Source organism: Manacus vitellinus, unplaced genomic scaffold (assembly GCF_001715985.3).
Source record: "Manacus vitellinus isolate BGI_N305 unplaced genomic scaffold, ASM171598v3 scaffold_1472_pilon, whole genome shotgun sequence".
Taxonomy (NCBI): Eukaryota; Metazoa; Chordata; class Aves; order Passeriformes; family Pipridae; genus Manacus; species Manacus vitellinus.
The window spans coordinates 1-1,868 of NW_021939043.1; the positions used below are offsets into that span (position 1 = coordinate 1).

General features: G+C 46.8%; 1 protein-coding gene across 1 annotated transcript; it reads right to left on the minus strand.

The window, feature by feature from the left end:
- Positions 1-319: 319 nt before the first annotated feature.
- LOC115307196 (GON-4-like protein) lies at positions 320-1,862 on the minus strand (the record flags this gene model as incomplete). The annotated part of the gene is made up of 2 exons (XM_029958177.1): positions 1,754-1,862; positions 320-590 (listed from the first exon to the last, which is right to left on the minus strand). Coding segments are annotated over exons 1-2 (319 nt in total), but the record flags the coding sequence as incomplete, so codon positions are not given.
- Positions 1,863-1,868: the final 6 nt, after the last annotated feature.

Sequence of the window (1,868 nt, forward strand, 5' to 3'; positions counted from 1 at the left end):
ATCACACAAAACTCAGCTCAGCAAAGATTTGGCTGTTGAAAGTTGTTCTTACAACTGGGTAGGAGCTGACACAAACCCCCAAATGTGCCTGCAGGTTTTTGAGGCATAAACACTTTCAAATGGACCGAGGGCCCCCGGCTGACACGTGCCAGGACCTCCGTGGGCCCTGATTTCACAGGGCTGGGACTGAGCCACAGAATTGCAGTTCCAGGTTAAAAGCAGCACAGAGCTCAGACACACTCAGTGAAATCAAACCAGGAAGGGTTTAATTTCATTGAAAGTTCCTGCTTTCCACAGAAGAGCAGTTCCATTTCCCCACTCCCAGCAAACCCCCAGCCCTCACCTGCTGGAGTCCTGTGGGTCTCCACCTGGGGGGAAGCTGCCTTTGCCAGCGTGAAGGCAGATTTGGGCTCCTCTGAGGTATCTCCACACGTTTCATCATCTTTCTGTGAACTCTCTATCCCTTCCCCTTCCTCCTCCTCCTCTTCCTCAGGCTCAGAGTTCTCTTCCTGGGAATTCTCCTCTTCGGAATCCCCCTCCTGGCTCAAACGTCTCTCTGTTGCGAGCCAAGTGAGTTTTTCCATGGTCTCCTTAGAAAGCAGAACAGAAGAACATCACACTGTTTAATTTTACTGTTTGTTTAAATATCCTTCAGCAACCCCCTCCCTGCACCACGATTCCAAGAGCAGCATCTGCCCAAAATTCCATGATGAACAGAATTCAAAACCCTCCAGAGCCGCCCAGGTTTTTTTTTTTTACTGTAAAGAATTAAAAGTTCAGACTCTGCCATTCAGCAGGTCAGGCCTTGAGCCAGAGGTAGGATTCCACAAGGATCAATCTTGGCTCTTACAGGCCTGCTGGAACTGTGACCTGGAAAATAAACTGTCCCTCGAAGCACTTCTTGTTAAAGAGTAGCCTCGATGAGGAGTTTAAATCTGTGTATTTTCAAATACCCTCCCTCAGCTTTGGACTTGAAATCTGCTCAGGAAAACCTGGTGTCCAATTTCTCTGTGAACAGCACGATGCCAAGGTATCTATCTGTCTGTCTGCATGTCTATTTGTCTATATTTTTACTTATTTCCCTCTGAAGTGTTACAGTTTAGCACAAAAACAGGCCCCTTTCCCAAAGCTTCCCCCCATCCCGGGTGGAAGGTATTGGGAAAGGGGGGGCTCTTGGGGCCTGGGGGTTTGTGCAGGCTGTTATTAGTTAATTAATTAATTATTTTATCTGTCTATCTATGTATCTATCTATGTATCTATCTTTTTATTTATTTCCCTCTGAAGTGTTACAGTTTAGCATAAAAACAGGTCCCTTTCCCAAAGCTTCCCCCCAATCCCTGGTGGAAGGTATGGGGAAGGGGAGGGTGGCTTTGGGTCCTGGGGGTTTGTGGAGGCTGTTATTAGTTAATTAATTAATTATTTTATCTATCTGTCTATTTTTTTATTTATTTCCCTCTGAAGTGTTACAGTTTAGCATGAAAATGGGCCCCCTTTCCCAACACTTTCCCCCATCCCTGGTGGAAGGTACTGGGAAAGGGGAGGCTCTTGGGGCCTGGGGGTTTGTGGTGCCTGTTATCAATCAATGAATTATTAATCAATTTATTTATTTATTTTTTTTCAGAAGTGTTACTCCAGAGCTTTCATCCCACCTTTCCAGCTGAACTCCCACCTGTTCTGCCCTGAGCCCTCAGACTGTTTCAGGACACCCTCAGTTCCACCAGCGAGCCTTTTAAATTAAAAGTTTAGTTTTTACCTGGAGCTCTGGCACTGACAGAACGGACTCTTCGGAGGCCGACGACATCTCCTCGTCCTCGTCCTGGGTGAAATCATCGAAGTCATCCTCCTCCTCCTCCTCCTGCCCTTCCCTG